This window comes from Alnus glutinosa, chromosome 3, assembly GCF_958979055.1.
Source record: "Alnus glutinosa chromosome 3, dhAlnGlut1.1, whole genome shotgun sequence".
Lineage (NCBI taxonomy): Eukaryota > Viridiplantae > Streptophyta > Magnoliopsida > Fagales > Betulaceae > Alnus > Alnus glutinosa.
The window spans coordinates 4,692,603-4,710,553 of NC_084888.1; the positions used below are offsets into that span (position 1 = coordinate 4,692,603).

At 34.8% G+C, this 17,951-nt stretch overlaps 2 protein-coding genes across 2 annotated transcripts; one reads left to right on the top strand and one right to left on the bottom strand.

The window, feature by feature from the left end:
* Window positions 1–885: 885 nt before the first annotated feature.
* Window positions 886–12,904, top strand: LOC133862687 (uncharacterized). Its single transcript, XM_062298534.1, has 13 exons — window positions 886–915; window positions 1,876–2,307; window positions 2,608–2,709; window positions 6,430–6,510; window positions 7,640–7,749; window positions 7,870–8,005; window positions 8,750–8,848; window positions 9,178–9,283; window positions 9,391–9,836; window positions 9,904–10,080; window positions 10,791–10,988; window positions 12,258–12,584; window positions 12,663–12,904. Exons 1-13 carry the CDS (start codon window positions 886–888, stop codon window positions 12,753–12,755), a joined length of 2,337 nt encoding a protein of 778 aa, XP_062154518.1. The 3' UTR covers window positions 12,756–12,904.
* A 191-nt stretch (window positions 12,905–13,095) lies between these two features.
* Window positions 13,096–15,710, bottom strand: LOC133862955 (patatin-like protein 3). The gene is made up of 7 exons (XM_062298882.1): window positions 15,422–15,710; window positions 15,109–15,290; window positions 14,823–15,009; window positions 14,352–14,513; window positions 13,849–14,139; window positions 13,519–13,694; window positions 13,096–13,404 (listed from the first exon to the last, which is right to left on the bottom strand). The coding sequence occupies exons 1-7, from the start codon at window positions 15,560–15,562 to the stop codon at window positions 13,356–13,358; spliced, it is 1,188 nt and encodes a 395-aa protein (XP_062154866.1). The 5' UTR covers window positions 15,563–15,710; the 3' UTR covers window positions 13,096–13,355.
* Window positions 15,711–17,951: the final 2,241 nt, after the last annotated feature.

Consider the following 17,951-nt stretch of genomic DNA (forward strand, 5'->3'; position numbering starts at 1 on the left):
TCATTATTCTCTAAGATCTAACGGTTCCTTTCTCTTCAAATGTTCTACATTAAGATGGCGGAAATAATTTTCCAGATAACTTCTCTAGGATGACCATGCTCAAAGAATTTTCAACAATGGAGTAGTTGAAGCACGTTACTAGGTGTGACTCAGGAGACCCCAAAGCTATTAAGCACTAAAAAAGAAATTTACATAAAACTCACAATGGAAAAAAACACATTTTTTTATATTAAAAAAGAAAAAGAAAAAAGAATAAGCTTCAAAATGAAGTTTTTTTTTTAAAAAAAATCTTTTTTAATATAAAAGTTATACTTTTCAACACAATATCAAACAAACTCTAAGTATCAACTTCCCTGTTTTGAGGTTTCGTAATGTGGGCTTATATTCCAAATTGATGTAATGAAACAAATTAGAGATGGGTAAATGCAAGTTAGTAAGTCATTACCAAATTAACCCCTGCTTTTTGACGAATCATCAACTTAAAAAGAAAAGCTGTTTAAAAGGTGTCTCTGATAAAAAAAAAAAGAAAAAAAAAAAAGAGGAAATAAATTAGTGAAGGAATTAAAACAATTATGTTGAAATTCCATCCGCTGCAAGAAAAGCTAGAAGATTTTTCCTGTGTGCTTAAATTGAGCATTAAATAAATTAGAAAAAATAAAAAATTGAGCATTAAATAAACCTTATAGGATGTAATAGGTCGGTTCCTAGCAGGTTGTCTTTTTCTCTCTCAATCTTCTTTCGTTATCTATGTGCAAACAAATTTCTAGTAGTGGGCGGCTAATGAAAATGTTTTGGTGTAATAATTCAAACACCATATGACGGGACAAAAAGATTCTTATTGTCTTTTTAAAGCAAAAGAAAAAAAAAATAAAAATAAAAAAGGACATGGTATTGGGATTGCGACACATGTCTCATGTATTCTATTATGGACATATCTCAATCCCAATAGGTTCGTTTGAAATTAGAACTGAACCTAAGTTATACCCCACGCACCAAATACTCATTGGTGACGGAATATTTAGCATTTCATTAGATGACAATCATTAAGCCACGCCCTCATTGGCTTTCAAGATTTTTATAATGGATTATGATTTTATTAGTTAAAAGCGTTTATGGGGCTTTATCGAATTTGTTTTGGGATAGCTTATTAGTTAACATTCTTTTGTTCACAAAATGAGTAAGCTAACTATAATTAGCTAGGTATCAACATTCTTTTGTTTTTGGCAACATTATTTTATGATTATGATTTTATAATAGATTATGATTTTTTCCCTTATAAATTTTTATGGGGTTTTATCGATTTTGTTTTTGGGTAGCTTAGTAGTTTTTTTTTTTTTTTTTTAATAGAAACACCAACATATTTTATTTACAAATTGAGTGCTAATTCGAATCATGTATCAACATTCCTATACTTTTACAACTTTATGAATATTTAATTTTATTTGATACATGGTTTATGATTATGATTTTATAATAGATTATGATTTTTTTTTTCCTTATAAATTTTTATGGGGTTTTATCGATTTTGTTTTTGGGTAGCTTAGTAGTTTTTTTTTTTAATAGAACCACCAACATATTTTATTTACAAATTGAGTACTAGTTCGAATCATGTATCAACATTCTTATACTTTTAAAACTTTATATCTAATTTTATTTGATACATGGTTTATGTTGTTGAATAAAGAAATATGGTTCAAATTAATGTTACGAACATTTTTCATTTTTGATAAATTGAATGAGGGAAGGAAATTGATTAGTGATAATCTTTTAAGGACATTTCAAGCAAATTATAATGAAAAAAAAAAAAAAAAAAAAAACCCACGCCAATAAGGCGGGTTATAAGCTAGTATATATAACTTCCAATCCATTTTTTAGTATTTACCTCCTATCGCCGCCTTTCTTTCCGATAAATTTTGTTTTCCTATCGACGAGCCAAACAGTAAGATTTTCTCGCACTATATCTCAAAAGATTTTCCCGAGAAAAAAAGAAAAGAAAAAGGAATGGACTCCACGCCAGTGAATTGGGAAGCACTCGACGCTCTTATCATCGACTTTGCCAAATCGGAGAATCTGATTGAATACTCATTCTCCGCTTCGTCTCCGCCTTCTTCTCCTTCTTCTTCTTCGTCTTGTTCTTATTCTTCTTCTTCGTCGCTGTCCTCTTCGTCTTACTATTCGAGGTTGATCATTTGGAAGATCAGACGGTCTTTGGAGGCCGGTGACATTGACGCCGCCATCGATCTCCTACGTGCCCACGCACCGTTCGTCCTCGACGATCATCGCCTTCTCCTCCGGTTACAGAAGCAGGTGAGCGTGTCGTAATGCTCCGCTTGGTTGCTGAGAAAATGCGGGCAGATAGAATACTTTGAATTTTTCAATTTTGAGGTTTTTTTTTTAATGATTAATAATCAATTTTGAGTTTTGGATTCTAATTAATTGAGAAAACGTGTGTCTACGTTGAATTTCGAGGTTCTGTTATCTTCTCGGTTCCTATGTTCTCCGGGAGACTAAACGCTGCGTTTTGTTGTCTGCTTTGATGTTTGGTTACGTTGTTTATTTCGATTTCTGAATTGGGAATTGTTTTTGTTTGGTCAATTTTTGGTGAAGAAATTTATTGAGCTGTTGAGGAAAGGGACTGCCGAAGATCGTGACTCTGCAATTTCTTGCATGAGGACAGCTCTCGCGCCTTGTGCTCTTGATGCGTCCCCGGTACGGTTTTTCTGCATTTTTCTATTTTTGGGATACAATTGATTGCTACCACTCATATAGTCTTCTTTCAACATATTTTTTATTGTTGGGCTAGTAATAATATTTCGATTTCCTCTAGTTTATGAAGTGCTTTAGCTGTGCATATATCCCCCTTCCTCCAGGAATGGAAAGTGGTATATGTAAATAAAATTAAGGAGTTGTCCAAATTGAGCTTCCTTTTTTCTCCACGAGAGCCTTGAGTAGATTAATTGTAACACTCCATGCCCAAGAGGGCTCGGTTTGTTAACCCTAAAGACTCAGAGACGCAAAGGTTACCTATTAGGAACCCAGAGCACTTAATACTTATAAACCACTACCATGCATGTCCTGAGAAAATAATTTACAAAAGCATAAGGTCAAAGTACTTTAAAATTTCCATTACATAATTAAAATAGTCACAATGATTTTTAATACGTGCCCTAAAGCACTTTCTAAAGTCATAACATGACATAATAAAGAAATATGTGAATGCAATTCCCCTTTATAAAGAGTCTAAACATCTTTGCCTCCTATCTCGGTCGCCTTAATTCCTGGAAAAGGTGAAAAACAAAGAGAGAGCGAAAGGCTCAGCAAGTAACATTCTCAACTAATTAAAAATGGTTGGTTTAGAAATCTTTTAAGCAAAGGTTTAGGAACTTAGATAACATATGATATATAACCCAACTTTTTTCTTGATGAACTCAAAACACTTTTTCTTAATCTTTCTTAATAAAACATATCTTCTTGAAAAAAAATTCATAAATCAATTTCTTTCATCAAACTTAACATAAATCATGATTCTTCAACGAGTAAAAGCTTCTCTTTTCACTTGTTGCTTATAGCTTCACACCCCATATGCATGGGGTTGTTCGTCCAACCTTTGAGGATCTAGCAACACTAGTGGTAGCGGATGCGCCTTGGGCAGCTGATTAACTTCTAAGTGCACCCAGCATGACAAACTTATTGATAGCCAGTTTGCCACTGATTTTGGATGGAAACAGTATAGAAATTTTAGGCTTTTTCACGGTGTCTGCTTTTCTACTCCTTGATGTGAGAACTCCGTGCGTTTAGATAGGCTATATGAAATCAGAATTTCAGTTTTTCAATAGAAAAGTTTGAGAAGAACTTGGAGAATCCTACCTGTTTTGGTTGCAGCTGTGATCGAGATTGTTTATAGGTTTTTTAGGTCATAGCTGGAAGAGAGAGAGCTGAGAATTTTAAAGCTCATGTAGGTATGTTTTGAGAGGCTGAAAACAGGCGGCTGATTAGGGTGAAATTAGGGCCTTGTTTGATAAGCATGGTTATAGAACAGGATAGTGCTTGGCACTATTTACTGCACTTTCTTTTACTTTTTTATTTTTTCCAACAACAATTCACATCAAAACATTCTTACTTTTTTCACTTTTTATATCACATCAATAATTTTTTATTACTATTCAAATAAAAAAATTCACTACAATACAAAATTTTTTCACTTTTTTATACAAATTCTTTTTATTTTATATCATATCATCACTTTTTACTAATTTCAAAACTAACAACCCACTACTCTGTTCTGTTCTGTTCTTTGCCAAACAAGCCCTAGGCTTTTTGTTCAGCTATAAACTGACGGCAGTTAAGGGTTTTGTTTAAAGAAACAACTTTTTTTTTTGGGAACAATAAAACTGACTACAGGTTATATGTCTTAATGTGGTTACAAGCTGGCAGCAAATTAGGTTTAAGTTTCCTTTTAAAACTAAACCTCTTTTCTTTTCATACGCCCTATCTATAGTAACTTTTTACTCTTTTGGTATATCTATTGCTATAGTGGATAAAAGGACAGAAGAATTGTAATATTACGCATCTTATAAGGTATACTGCTATGCTAAACTATGCGCAAGTAAACTATTTATAGTAACATCGTATGTTATGCTAGACTACGAAAGCGATAAACTCTCTAAGGAAAAGAAAGAGGAAAGGAGAGCGGTCGAGTGCTCATCAAAAGAAAGATGAGTTGGTCGAGTTGATTCCCTCTCCTTTCCCCCACCTGAGTTCTTAAAAAACTCCCTTAATAACGAGTCTAAGTTAGGGAACAACTCCTAGTAAATAGGTAGGAGTTGGCATACAATTAGAGCTTGTTTTAAAAAAAAAAAAAAACAGACTTTCCTTTTTAGAGAAGAATAAACCTGGCCAGATTCTATTAGGTTTTAGACTTAACAATTATTGAACTTTTTAGCCCTTTACAAGTCTTTTTCAGCCCTCTAACATACCCACCTATTAAACCAACGAAATTAAAAGAGATAATTAAGCAAACAACTACCACACATCAAATAAAAAAACTAAAACAGCAACATCATAAAATTACCCTTGGTTGTCTAGGGTGTCACACTATATCCTACCCTTTTAAGGACCTCATGATAGAGCTTAAACGTACGTGCCTTACTAATAGTGCACTGCTATTTTGAAACATCCCCTTGTAGCTTATAAATATCGCACATTTTGAAAGGCAGAAGATTTGGGAAAGATAAATGTTCCAAGTGGTGTTATTAGGCCTTCTTACCCAGAAATGAAGTTAGGATCCTTGGAGGCAGTATTCGTTTCTTTGAAATTTATTTGGAGCTTGAACACCAATTTTTCTGAAATCTTGTAGGGGCTATTGCTTGCAAATATTCATTAAGTGGAATTTGAAATCACCTAAAATGTTTCAATCTTTTTGTTTAGCTCAATTAGGAGAGAGTTGCAGAGAGAATTGGTGAAAAACGTGGAAGAGGATATATGCAATTTCAGTGTTTGAGAGTCCCGTAGAGGATTCGAATAGTTCATAAAAGAGTGATAATTCATTATAGTGGTGCCACCTTTTGGTTGAGATGTCTTTTGTTCTTAGTTCCATCAATTTGGAATTTAGCATTGTATCTGAGCACAATAAATTTGCTCATTCCTTTGAAACAGAGGGTTGTCATTAAGGAGGATGATTACTTTAAATGCTATCTTTTATGCTATGATCGGAAGATAACTTCCCCAACCAGTGACTGGGTCTTATGATGGACCCAATCCCTTGTTTGTTGGGATTGACATGACCTTCTGGATATGAAGGTTGCTATCTTTCATTCATTGTCATTTAATCTATTTGGAGCAGCATTGAAAAGCAAGTAGACTGTGGTCCCCCCCTTCACAGCCTTGTAGATTGACACATTACATCTTGAACCAATTTCTAAAGTGAATTCAAACAGATCAGCAATACTTCAAGAATTTGTGGAGGGTGTACCTAGAATCATAATTTAAGTTGACAGCAGTGACATGTACTATAGACCAAAAAAAAAAAATTATAAAAGCTCAAAATATTTGGTTTTAGAACATTTTCTTCTTGTTGAAGATTCATTTTAAAATGTTATTTGATGACCAGAAACTTTGTTACATCATGTTGTTAGTATACTCTAAACTACCAAATTGAATTTTTTTAATACCTTAGTTTAAGGAGTTATCTTAGAAATTTACCAAATTTACATATTGGCCTGGCACCTTGATTTCCAGGTATGGTTCTTCAGCAAGCACCCCCACAGTTTAAGTGCTTCTTGGGGTTAAATCATTGTTTGACACTTGTTTTATTGTTTCGGGAAAATATTGTTTCTATTCAGTAGAAAATTATGGAACCTGTTTGTTGAATTCAAGTTTTTTCTCTTGTTTAGTGGTGAATTCTGACAGATTGCTGTATTTGTATTCAAGGAAGCATATGACGAATTCAAGCATGTTCTTCTTGCCTTTATATATGACAAATACGATCTAACTTCTCCAGTGGCAAATGAGGTGGGATTTGTGCGATGTTATGTTAACTTCTTGGACTTTATGTTCTTTTCGTAGACAGCAGTAACTTTATGATACATTCTATTTTAATTTGTTTTTACATATACTTTGGCTCTTATATATTCAAGATCAAATTGTTGATTCACCTATTACGTAGGATATGGTAATTCATGTCAAATTTTTTTTTTTTTTTTTTTTTTTTTTTTTTCTGAATATAAAAATGCATTAAAAATGTAGATGGAGTGGCTTGTGGTGCCTTAACAACTTTGAAAGCTTACACTAACAATAGGAGTCTAGAATATGCTGCATTCAGAATGTTGTAAAAAGTGATTGTATTTTTCTTTCTTCTCCTATTTGTCAAGAAGAGATTGTTTTTATTTATCCCTAGAAATTATCATTGTAACAGGTGAAGGAAGATACATTAATGTGGTTGGTTTTGTTGTTTCAATTATTCTTCATTTGTTTGCTGAGTTTACAACTTCACATAGATTAGGTGAAAGATTTGAAATTTTGAATAATAGATTTTTCGTCATATGGGACAGGTTTTATTTTTCATTAAATAAAAGATTTAAGATCTAAAGTAGTACTTACTTTTGTTTCCTTTAGATATTAATATCTAAAGTAGTTTCCTTTGGAAATAGAGCTTTTGTTTATAGTTCTGTCTATTATGGGTAGCTGTTACGGTGCTTCTGTGCCCGCTGGTCTTTTCTCTTCCTCCAAAATGATAGGGATCTCATACAATAATATTTAATACTGGATGAGCATATGATGTTGGTCTTTCTTAGCAATTCCTTGAATTTGGTTGAACTGATTCTTTGGCATTGTGAAGCAAATCCTATATCACTTAACTTATGTGCCTATGTGATAGGCACAACAATTTTCCATATCTGCTGCTGCATCAAATTTTGGCTTGCGTCTTGGTTGCTTTTGCTTCCACATTACTGAATATTCAGATTGTTCTTTCTCTTCCTATTTCATTTTGGGATGATGTTTCATCTCCAACTTTTAGCTGTTTTAGATGGATAAAGATAAAGTTAGTTGTTTGTCTGTAAAATGTTCATTATGTTGATATGTAAAGCTTTCTACTAAGATTATATTCACATTTATAATTGTGCATCTTCTATCTTTTCAGTGGTCAGAAAGGAGGAGATTTGAAATTGCTGGATTGATGTCCTCTGTCTTAAGAGCTCATTTACATGCATACGATCCGGTCTTTTCGATGACGTTGAGATACTTGATAAGGTTATCATTCAGCTCTGGTTAATTTGCCTTTACTTGATATTTTTACCCTGAGGCTTTTGTTTTTGTGCATATGGTAGATTGTCTGTGCTTATTTTTCAATTATCTCCCTATGTTGTGCAGCATACATAAAGGATATTGCCTTCGTCAAGGTGTTGTATCACCCATTTCAGATCTTACTCAAAGGTTACTCCTTGAAGAACGCGACCCCCCTGCAACACCACAGGAGAGTTTGTATGAAGCACCTCCTTTTGACGAGGTGAGATTTCTAACCTACAACTAATTGTCCTAAGATGATGATGAAGGTAAAATATTTTTTTGAAAATGATTTTTTTTTTTTTTTTTTGGTATTTCTTGTGTTTAGCGCAATTGAAATTTTTAGTAAGGAATTTTTATTTTATTTTTTTATGGTTATTGGAAAATTATACAAGCATGTGGCCTCACTTACCACCCCATTCCTCCGGCCACCACCATCATTTCTCCCTCTCCTCGCATCATCATTACCACCTCCTTCCCCACCCCCAATCCTTAGTACCACCACCACAGCCACTCCTTTTCCCCCATTCCTCTACACCACCACCACCATTAACCTATACTACCCCCCCCCCCCCCCCCCCGGCGCAAAAAAAAAAAAAAAACTCCCACGACCACCACACCATAACGACCATTGTCTATTGAATTTTTCTTTCTTTTTTTGTTTTGTTTTTTGTTTTTTTTTTTTTTTTTTTCCCCTTTTTAGTGCTGTTAGCTTTAACATAGAGATTTTTGGTGCAATCAAATACAAGAAATTTTTTCAATGTTTCAACCAAGCAACAAATAACAAATCATTTTTCTGTGAAAATATTTTCTTTTGAAATTTTTTCTTTAGGAAATTATTTTACATCAAACAGATGAGTATGCTCTTGTTCATGTTTTACTTCATCAGTTATCAAGTATTTCATTTTTAGAGTACTTGGCCGGCCTCTTATGTATGTTATTGTGCATGTTTGATTTCAAAAACCAGGTGGATGTGCAAGCTCTTGTACATGCTGTAGAGCTCACAAGACAAGGGGCGGTTGATAGCTTGAGATTTTCTAAGGGTGATTTATTTCTGGCATTTCAGGTTATCAAATATTTGTCAATTATACTGTATTACAATATTTGCAATATATTCCTCATCATATCCTTGAATCTCATCAGTCTTTTGATGTGGAACAAATTTTTAGAATTTAATTTTCAAGAGTCAATGGTATCAATTGTTGCCCTAGATTATTTTGGGTAATGAAAGCAACAAGTCAATTGCATTGTACAAAACTTTGACATTATATATGCACTTTGGGGTAGAGGTCATTCGGAAGCTACTATTTTGACATTCCTACCTTATTTTGTAATTGGGTGGCTGGTATATATCTCGAACCTGCAAGTATTTATTCTTGTTTTTATTTATTGCAGAATGAATTATGCAGGATGAAATTGGATGTTTCCATGCTTGATGAGCTTGTTTGTGAATATTGTGTTTATAGGGGAATTGTGGATTCTGGCATGACATCCACTTCTGGTAAAATTCAAATTTTTCTCTCTTTATTATAATTTTTTTTCCCGCTTTTTATTGCTAGAAACTCTGATAATTTCTTACCAACATATTTATGATGCCTTCAACATCAGAAATGCAAATGGTTTCCCAACCTAAAGTTAATCACCCAGAGCCTCGGTGTAGTTCATCAAGAAATTGTTCTCTTGAAGTGGATTCTGGTGCCAATAAACATTCAGATGGTGAGACCTCAGTAAATAATACTCGCATGGATGGTTCTCCTGAAAACAATGCCGATGTGTCTAGCATGCAAGGAATGGATGTTGAGTTACGATATGCTTGCGAGCCAACCAGCAACCAAGAAGACTGTAGCACCAGTGGATTGCATCAGCCTGAAAATCCAAGTGTTCTGCAGAGGCATAGAACCCTCAGAACTGGAGAGAGGAGTAAACGCAAGCGATGGAGGGGAAGACATGATGATCAAGATTTTAGTTATGGTGTTCCTTTTGACGAATGCAGTAAGCAAGAGCTTTGCACAACTACCCTGGTTTCCGGCACATGTATCTCAAAGGAACAACAGGTACTTGCTTGATATTTATTGTAATTCCTTGTGACAAGTAGATTATTAACCGAATGCTGTTTTGTAGGGCTCAGGAAAACACTCAATATTAGATGTTAATAGTAGGGAGGATAAATATGAGATTGTGCTGGGGATGAAGGAACTAGCTAGCAAGGGAATGGCTGCAGAGGTTGTGGAAGAAGTTAATGCTATGGACCCAAATTTTTTTGTGCAAAATCCTATATTGTTGTTCCAACTTAAGCAGGTTAGCAGATCCTATATCCTCCATGGCTTCATTGGAAGGAAATAATTTATGGGGGAAACTACACTTACTGCTTCCAATTACCACCCAATTTGCAATATCCCCCAAAACTTTAAAAAATTGCAATCCCACCCCCCCCCCCTCCCATCTCCCACAACTGCCTAGCCCTTATACTTACCATCTTCATTAGAATTTTTGGTTAAATCTGACAGAAGCAATACACTTGACTCAAAATGACAATAATACCCTTACCCTTGTATCATATAAAAAATAATTATTAAAAAAAAAAACACCATGGGAGTTGACCCATGGCTCACAGCCAGAGCAGTGGGTCACCTCCAGACCCAAAACCAGGCCATGGGTCACCCCTAGAGGCCCACGACTGTGGGTCTCCATGGCCAGGCAAGGTTAAAAAAAAAAACATGAAGGGCATAATTGTATTTTTATACATAATAGGGGTATAATGGATATTTTATGTAACGCGTAACGCACGTGACTCATTTCTGTTGGATTCAATAGAAAATACTAACGGAGGGGACATTTCAACTTCTGTTAGTTTGGAGGGGACATTGCAAATTGAGTGGTAGTTTAAGGAGGATAGGTGTAGTTTTCCCTAATTTCTATTTATATGAAGTTATTACTTATCAAAAAATAAAAAAAAATTATATTAAGTTTCCATAAAATGTGACTATCCGATCTGTTTGCTGGTTTAGGTTGAATTCCTTAAGCTGGTCAGCTCTGGTGATTATTCCAGTGCTTTGAGGGTTGCGTGCTCCCATTTAGGACCTTTAGCTGCCAGTGACCCTGCCTTGTTGAAACCCCTGAAGGAGACTTTGTTGGCATTGCTTCGACCTAATGAAGATGCACTTGGGAAAGGCTTGCCTTTACATGCCCTTTCAACTTCACTCCAGGTATGGTGTGATTTGCATATCTAATTTATTGACAGTTGTAATTGATCCTTTATTAAGTTATAATTTTAATCTTCCTAGGTTGGCATTTCTCCCCACTTTTTTTTTGCCACGCTTGAGGCTACCATCTTCTGATGTCTGGGGCATATGCTTGATCTGAAGTTTATTGTGTTTGGTGTTCTTATTGTATACAATTGAAAGCTTTAGTACTCACATGCCCAATGAATTGAACTGAATGATAATGCATGATTGTGTAGACATTCTGTATTCAACAGATTTTAGCTGGTTCAATACTCCAATATGTTTCTCTCTGTGATCTGGCTTGTGATTTGACTGGAAGAAACCACATCATGTTAACCCATTTGAAACTAGGAAACTGATAAAGCTGCTGGAATTTGACTTTGGTGTCAGAGTGTCAAAATGAACTGAACATCGTGTACAAATACAACTTTTGGGATCTCAAGTGATTCAATCGCTCATACATGTGGGCTTGGGCTGCAGAACAGGCAGAGGAAAGGGAAAATATTATATAGAAATGTCGTTTTTATGTAGTTTACTCCCATCTATTGGATGGCACCACATCTCCTTATTTCCACATTTTATTGAAAGTTCTCACAACATTTAATTTTATGTAAAGAATGGCATATTTTGTAACTTTGTTTCAGACTGCTTAGTGTGGGGAAAATATGGAGGGGACATGGTAGTAGTTTCTCAAAAGGCTGGAGAAAGTAATGATTATAAGGCTTCAAAGACGAATAGTTGAGGCATGTTCAAGGAGTATTACATAGCACCTTTGCAATTCAGTGAGCATAATGCTAGCTGTATAAGTTACTTAGAGAGAGTCATGACTAATAAAACATGTGCTTTCTATAAGCATTAGGAGTTGAATAATTCAATTTTGTCATCAGATAGGTCGGTGTTCTTTGGACCAAATGGCATCTCCTTCACCTTTTAGTGAAGGGTGGAGGGCGAGGTCATTGGTTCAATCTTGTCTGAGTGCGCAAGCTGTGTATTGCTTATAAAAAACGATATTGAATTTTGATACCAACGAGCTCTAGCTCAAAAGATACTTCCTACCCTGTAAAAAAAAGGCACATAGGGTGTTATCTTGAGTTCAAACATTGTTGATTACTACTCAACGTAGATCTTCCTAGCGATTGATTTTATACATTGTTGATTTTAAGTGTATTACTAATTTGCTAGTGATGATATAAATTTTTTTTATTTAAACTCATCGTATGAATCTTGAATACTTGTTTTTTTCTTGGATAGGTTGCAGTTGGGAGGAGGCTTGGTATCGAAGAACCCCAGCTTATGAAAATAATGAAAGCAACCCTTTACACTCATAATGAGTGGTTTAAACTTCAAATGTGTAGAGATCGGTTTGAAAATCATTTGAGGATTGATTCCTTGAAAGAAGTCAACACTCCCTTGCTCACTGCAGGTGCTACGTTGAATTCAAATGCCGATACTTCCACCCTTGGATCTTCTCAAGTTACAATATGTTCAAGCACCAAAATTTCAGAAGATGGTAGCAGTCCAACCCAAGCATCATCCAGAGATGTTGTCTGCGATGAAAATGCAATTCTTAAAGTAATGGTGAGTACTTTCTCGATCTGTTTCATACAAGATATTCAAATATTTTGGTTAATGGGTCTAATAATTTGGGTCGTGCAGGAGTTTCTCGCTTTGCCGAGGGCAGACGCGATCCATCTTCTTGTACAGTATAATGGAAATGCCGAGATGGTCATTCAGCAAATATTTGCGTAGTTAGGAGTGTAAAAGCCGTACTAAAGCTGAATATATTTGTTTATTTATGGATATTATTTGATTCAATTCGTGCGATACATTTCCATTTTAAAATGCAGTTGCAAGGGTCAATCCTCGCATAATAATAGTACGAATATGTCTGCTTCTTATTGCTCTTGTACATTCCATTATTTCAAGTGGTTGATAGGAATATGGTTCTCTTTGTGAAGCTACTTGTACTGCTCCCATCTCGATTCCTAGTATTTTTTGCAGGCTTTTCCAATGCACCACTATTCATGGGATCTTTTTATTTTATTTTAATCTCATTTTGCTGATGTAGCGTTGTCAATCAGTACCGATGTAGAAAGAGTAATGATCTCTCATTGTTTAAAAAATAAATAAATACACGGGGACATTAACAATGGAAAATAAGATTGAGAGTACATTAATCCTTGAAGGCTGGAAATGGAAAGGAGTGCTTCTTATTGTAAATCCTTCACATTCCATCTTATTTTCGTCTGTTTATTCTTGCTTAGCAATTACATAAACAACAAATTACATAAACAACAAATATCAATGTGATAACTGTATCTGTAGCATTCGTAGCACCAGAAAATGGGGTTATCTCGAGCTTCGGAGTTTTCTTTCATCTGAAAGTAATTTTGCAAACCTGCAAGCATTTGAAACGATGCTTAATTAGTACGTACGTAGTTTAGCAGAGGAGATGGATGCTTTATTAGTATCAATTAATTTGAGTATGAAAATGGAAGGTAACCGTTATAACCTTTCTAGTGCTTCCTCGTTGGTTCCACCATTTTGAATTGGTTCATAGACACCAGTTTCCAAATTTATGCGTGCAACTGGTTTCTTAAGCAACTCCTCACCCACTTTCACTAGACCTTTCAAGTTCTTCGCCGTAGCTACATCAGCAGAAGACAAATTACCTTGTAGCGTATCGTCCTGGTTCAGCATTCAACAACAATATCACTATTTTATTATTGATCGAACTAAAAAAAATATTCCGCGTTGGCAGATTTTATATTTAACCCATTATAGACTGCCACGTCAAGTTTGTAAAGGGTTTGCAGTAAAAAGAATAAAGATGGTAACTTACATATATCCGTAGGTAGTTATTTTGGGAACGAAGAGCTTTAAAAACCACACAGTTGTAGTAATCAACCAGATCCTTGCTTGCTTCACTGTAGCAATCTATCAATGGAGTATGACCATCGTCATATAACCAAGATATTGCCCCCCACTTTGAAGCCATTTTAGCGTCGTACTTTTGTTCACTCGTGTTTGAACCCGTTCCCAGGGAGATCACCAGCAAACGGTCATAGATTGGGAGGATATCCCCATCCTTCTCAATATTCTGTTCAGTCACTTCACTAATGGCGACCAATGTCTTCACTCGTATAGCATAAAATTAACCATGAGGGTTAGTTTCCGTTAATTAGTTTCATGATTGATGGTTAATTTTGAAACTTCTACAAGATTATACAGACAATTAATTAACTACTATAAAAAAGTACCAATAAGGAAAATATAGCAAGGTTATAATACAAAAAATATCCTATATATTCTACCATTTAATTTGATTTTTGTCAAAGAACTTACCGGATTATTAGCAGCCATGCCACCATCGATAAGGTTAAAATCTTGCACGTTTCCAAGTGTATCTTCGTTTCTAAAATAGTGGGCAGGAAAATAAGTCGGGGCCGCCGAGGTGCCTATACATATGTCTGATAGTGCAGCATCTAGGAGTGGATGGTTGCTCACCTTCATGAAGAATATTTCCAATTCTATATATCAGGTTTCCGGCAAGGATGTTGTGGAAGAGAACTAGCTAGATTTCAATCTTAAGTTCAAGTGCTAGCTTGAAGAGGCATGAAATTTGCAATTTTGTTTATGATAAATTCATGAAGCATGCATGCATTGAAGCTTTATTAACATGTGAAAATGCATTTATTAGGTAGAAGTTCACTGTCTTTCATATTCCTTTCTCTTTTTCTTTTGGATGAACATTCATTTTCTCTTTTTTAAGAAGAAGATCGAAGAAGAAGAAGAAACAAAGAAAACAAGAACAACCTTATATGAGGAAAAGATAGTAGGCTGAAGTTTCTTGATGTCAAAAGCCGGAATAACAACATTTGTCAGGGTTTGGTTCAACCTTGTATCCCCTAATTTGTCTCTTATGAGCTTGTGAAGATACTTTCCATTATACTTGGGTCCTGTTAAAACTTTCACTAGATTTACTGCTGATGCAAATATTCCCCTGTTTTAAGAGCAAAAAACATCGTTAGTTTATATATATATAATATATGATTTTCATGGTATTTATCGTCAGCATGCTAATTAATGGTTCCATTTTTACCTTGTCTGCGGGAAGATTTTGGGACAGTTTTCAAGGTAAAATGGCACTATATCTTTGGCAGCATATAAAGGGCGATTCTCTTCATTGGGTGCTGCCAACATCGCTGTAATGAGACCACCTGTGCTTGTCCCAGAAATCACATCAAAATAATCAGCAAGCCTTGCATCCTCACCATCTAGCATCTACGCCACCACAACATATATTTAGACTTGATTAGAACCGAATATATATATATAAGCCTTAAAGAAAATAACCGTTGCTTTTGCTATGAATATCCGTGATATATATATATACATATCGATCTATATATTACCTGAAGTTGAGCCTCAAGGTAAGCAAGAATGACTCCAGGAAGGATTCCTCTAATACCTCCTCCATCAATGCTAAGAACTGTAATAAGATTTCCAGATTTTGGAGGTTCAATTTCAGAGGAAGATGTAATACACATCTCCATTAGTACGTAATTGGTTGAAGTTTGTGACAAAAAGTTGCTAGAAAAGAGAGTAGTGTATATGACAAAGAAAAATGCACGGTGCTATATATGTACGGAGAGGGTTTTCCAGCTAGCTTGAGGCATGAAGAAGTAGAGAGCTTATAGAAGTCGAACACCGCAATTAAGTATAATATATAGTAGTGTGCATGTGTGATGTGTGATGTGCGTATATATATATTTAAGTGAACAATATTATTGTTTAACCCGTTTCATTGGTAAACGACTTTCGATGATCATTTGGATGCATACCGTGCTAATCAAGACTGCTGACTGCAGTGATAATTATCCAATTTCTAGCAACTTTGCGTGTGTGTCTTCAATCCCCCCCACCCGCCTAGCCAGCTCTGTGCTTTGTTCACTCAAAATAAAACCTTAATTAAGTAAAGAAAATTAAAGGCCAAATCCAGCTGACTTGGTCACAGAGAGAGAGAGAGAGAGAGAGAGAGAGAGGAGCTTTTCAACTGCACAAAATACTTTATCCCTCTGAGTTCCCTTTGAAGTACTGCATGTTCTTAATTAGCTAGAGCTATAATGTTTCATACTTGCAAGAATGGCAGGTTTTTCTTTACATGGCATGCCTAACATGAGTTTGCACACCACTACACTCAACCAATATTAGTCGCAAATTTTTCAAACAAATTAAGACTTATTGTTTGTATATATTCACCATGCACATCTCCTTACCCTCACACACTGCATTTTTCTCACAGTAATTTGATCAATAAATACTCTTATTCATCATCAGTAGTTAGGTTATCAAATTACAAAATTCAATAAACGATCGAGCATCCTTGTCTATCAATAAATACTAACTGTTACTTAAGGTTTAACTTTTAGCCTCTTTACTTTAATATCAAGTAAAAAAAAAAAAGTTAAATAAAGTTACCCAAATTAATCACCATAGCATTTCTCAGATGTACTAGCTAGTGTACTTATAATAATATTCTAGCTCTTTGGCTGTTTTATTTTGTAGAGATGCCCCAATTAAGCAAGTTAACATTAAATAAGGTGGTGATTTTATATATATATATATATATATATATATATTTTCCACTTTTACAAGGAATATTAATTAAGAATAGGTTGAAGTGAGATAATAGAAAACCTGGACACGTATACTTTACCTACCATGTTGATCGATCGATCAGACCTATTTACGTACTGGTAATTTGACAAAGTTAAGAGTACTACGTTGGCACTCTACTTAATTTTCTTCAAGTTATAAATATTATTCAATTGTTTTTAATTCAGTTTATTAATCAATCATGTTTATGCCGGCCGGTTGCTTAAGGCACGAAATATTAATCTTTCGGTCTTCCTCCCACGTTTCGTCTATTACTCAAAAATTAAAGATGGCGGAACACGAACATTTCAATCCTACAACACTACCTGCCCCCTCCGTCTCTTTCATCTCTAGCTTGCTTGTATCCCTGGGTGATCGAGAAAGAGGCGGCCGGTGCCACCTTGTTGCTATATATAAATAAGAGTACCAGGCTATATTGTTAGTCCAATTAATTTGGTTGTGCCTTGTGTTAGACGTCATGAAGCACGAATATAATTAATTAATGCTCACCACAGTTAATTAATGCTCATATAATGGCATAACTCGGATAATTAAGCATGTTTATTTTGCAAATTGCAAGCATTCGTCACAATAGGATCCGAAATTTTTTTAATATTTTGTTACATTTAATGGTGTACGTTTATATATGATGCTACGTCATTAACAAATTTTAAATTATATATGTGGCAACGTATTTGCCATATAACATCATATATACCTTTAAATCTGTGAAATAAAATTTTGACCATGGAATGGGTCATCTTCATTTCAAATATTGAAACGAAGAGAATCTTATTCCTATGCCAACACAATTAAATTTTATTGTTTAGTAGCTAGCTTGAAAAGTACGGCATAGACTTACAAATTGACGTGACAATATTCTAAGTGGTGCGACCACAATTAAATTTAAAAGGTTAGTGGTCAACGTGGTAAGTGGCATGTAGTATATTGCTACGTCAGTTTATAAGCAACTTAATAGAAAAAATTATAGAGTAATGATATTTAGTAGACTGTTATACAATTGTCACACAACTTAATGGTGTGGCAGTAAAAAAACAGCCACTGGATCACCAAAAAAAAGATTCTCACTATCACATCATTCTAATTGTATGGCAATCGCATAGCAATCTATTAAATATCATTACTTAAAATTGTACTAGTCAAAACACTATGTCATCACAATAACCACCGGATTTCTTAATTTCTCCTTTTATAACATCTCCAGCAATAATAGCCAAAATAGCTATTGAAAAAGTACAACTCTCTACTTTAACTTTAGCTACTATT